This window comes from Mus pahari, chromosome 3 (assembly GCF_900095145.1).
Source record: "Mus pahari chromosome 3, PAHARI_EIJ_v1.1, whole genome shotgun sequence".
NCBI classification, from domain to species: Eukaryota; Metazoa; Chordata; class Mammalia; order Rodentia; family Muridae; genus Mus; species Mus pahari.
In genome coordinates this window covers 1,461,247-1,463,956 of record NC_034592.1, presented here as the reverse complement: position 1 = coordinate 1,463,956, position 2,710 = coordinate 1,461,247, and the positions used below count along the sequence as shown (strand labels likewise).

General features: G+C 34.6%; 1 protein-coding gene across 2 annotated transcripts in view; it reads left to right on the top strand.

The window, feature by feature from the left end:
- The window catches only part of Trdmt1 (tRNA aspartic acid methyltransferase 1), a 32,662-nt gene that overhangs the window by 19,825 nt on the left and 10,127 nt on the right, over positions 1 to 2,710 (top strand). For both annotated transcript variants that reach the window (XM_021194591.2, XM_029536581.1), the window contains 3 exons: positions 187 to 252; positions 929 to 998; positions 1,731 to 1,814. In XM_021194591.2, the coding sequence (XP_021050250.1) occupies positions 187 to 252; positions 929 to 998; positions 1,731 to 1,814 (220 nt within the window). The remainder of the gene's footprint in view (positions 1 to 186; positions 253 to 928; positions 999 to 1,730; positions 1,815 to 2,710) is intronic.

The following is a 2,710-nucleotide window of genomic DNA, read 5'->3' as shown; positions in this document are numbered from 1 at the left end:
AAAAAATTAGCAAATAAAAATTATTCTATGATATTTAAAAAAAAAAATAAATAAAAATAAAGAAATATAAAAAATATTATAAAAAAATTGAGAAAATTATTTAAACCCCGTTTCTCACAAGTTGTGATTTCCTTTTTACTTCTTTATAATTCAATATTTATGTTTCTGTTTGTTTTTGTTTTTTAGATTACAAAAATTACCCAAATATATTCTTTTAGAAAATGTCAAAGGTTTTGAAGTATCTTCTACAAGGTAAAAAATATGCTTGTTTTGCATATGTTTTAGACTTACTATATTTTATAATAGGCACTGTTGTAAGATAAAGATCCTAATAATAAGTATATATTCTGATATTTTATAAGATATAGGCTTTATTAATTAGTATGATTTTTTTACCAGTAACATAAAATATTACAAAATCTTGTTCTGTTCTTATTTTCTTCCAGAAAGAGTACTGATTTTAGTATCAAGTATTTCTAGGTAGAAATATTTAATTAAGAGCAGCCTCACAAAGCACCCTGCTGAGATGAGAGAGACAGCCAGAGGCAGGGTTTGATCTGATAGTACACTGTGTGGAAAAACAGTATCTACATCTACCCAAGTCCTTGAGTCACTGTTACTTGTAACTGTTCCTCTCTTATGGACCCTGGGAAGCTGTGTTTCAGTTCCAGATCTGAGTAATTAACAAGTTAAGCTTTCAGCCATTGTCACATTGTTTGGCAGCTTTATTTACTTGTAGTAGAGACTCTTCTATTATCTTTTTATTATCATGCAGTTTCACAAGGAATGACTTAGAAGCCTTGTCTGTAAGTGGCTAGAGAACAGGCAGGTTTTCACCGATGGTTAAGTGTTATGTGGCTCCTACATAAGAATGCCATTTCTAACAAGGGCTGGCAGCTTTTCACGTTGACTCTTTTTCTCTTTCCAGAGGGCTGCTGATACAAACAATAGAAGCCTGTGGCTTTCAATATCAAGAGTTTCTAGTCTCTCCTTCCTCTGTAGGTACCACAGTTTAAACCTTTATATAAGTATCATTTAAGAGAATTTGATATAATGAACAAAATAAATCTATTTTTAATATTTCATAGAAGTGTTAAACTAGCTCAGTCATAGATCTTACTTTCTGAAGAACATAATGCATACTCGTTGATTTGCTTGTACGTAAAATAGGTTCATTAAATCTCATGCATTTTTCTTTTTAGAAAATAAATGATTATAGGTTTTGAAACTATATGGAATTTTTACATGTAAAATTGGTGTCTTGTATTCAGTAATGCTCAAAGTAATCCAAGATTGAAAGCAAAGTGGACAAATAATTCCTTTCCGTTACTTGACATTAGGTTGCAAGCATACCTTCATTTTATGTAAGATATCAAACCACCTGTTTTGTGAAAGACTGATTTTGTAAGTGTCATTGTTCTTTTTGGCTTCTTATCATCATTAGCTGTATTATTTAGTTCTTTATCCACAAATGAAAAGAAAGTCTACTTTAAAATTTCAATATATAAGTTGTCATATCAGTATCTCTTCTAGAGTAAATCCTCCTCTTTAAAAGTAAAGTAGCAATAGCCAGAAATAACTATATTTGAGTTTAATATTTTTACTATTATTATAAAATTGCTTTGGCAGAAACTATGTGCGTTTCTCTCTGAGTCTTTGTGCTAGGTGTTGAACATGCTTAAAGTCTCCCAAATGTCATTTGTTAACTGGTTTTTCTCTTTTGCTTGCAGCTAGGCATTCCAAACTCAAGGCTACGATATTTTCTCATTGCAAAGCTTCAGTCAGAGCCTTTCCCTTTCCAGGCCCCTGGACAGGTATTGTTGTTGCTACTGATATTACTGTTTACTTGTGGATGAATCTCAGTCTGCCAGCTTCTTCTCAGTAACTACTTAGGACTCCTGTGCTTATTGAGATTATAATGCAGGTCATCTTCATGTCCATTTTCAGGCCTCTGCTTCTCCCGATGGCATTTTTCACTAAACTGAACAAAGCCAAAACTCATAAAGACTTTGTAAGTGTATAAATTATCATTAGTGTTATTTTCCTGTGTTCCATCATAACTTTCATAACTATTATATTTGTCTTTTCCTTTCCCAGTTAAAACCATTAATCAATGGTTTCTTATGATAAAATATAATATGCTATCTTTAAATTGGTCTGTAAACATATTTATTATACTGTCCCTGACACCAACATTATTTATCTTAATTGAATAAAGTGTAGTAATAATTAGTTAGAAGCTAACATCAAATTCTCAACTGCTAAGCTGGGATTCTTGGTGAATGATTTTATATGTTTCATAAGAAATGAGGAAAGATGCGGAGTGGGTGGACACCCCCACGGTCCCTAGAGGACTGCCCACACGATCTTAGGATCACTGGTGAGTGGAACACAACATCTGCTCCAATCCAATTGCACACAGGACCTGAGACAGCACTAGGGCAGCAGAGAACCGGCCTGACCAGGGGCACAAATCCCTTCCGATCTGCGCCAGCACCGGGTCACCTAGGGCGTTGAGTGGGCAGACACCCCCACAGTCCCTAGAGGACTGCCCAGGAGATCTTAAGATCACTGGTGAGTGGAACACAACAGCTACTCCAATCCAAGAGTGACTGGCCTGTGACAGCAGGAACAAGGAAACCCGAGCCTTTCCTGACCATAGGCTCAGATTCCTTTTAATCAGTTCAGATTTACCTTGGTTTCAAACAGA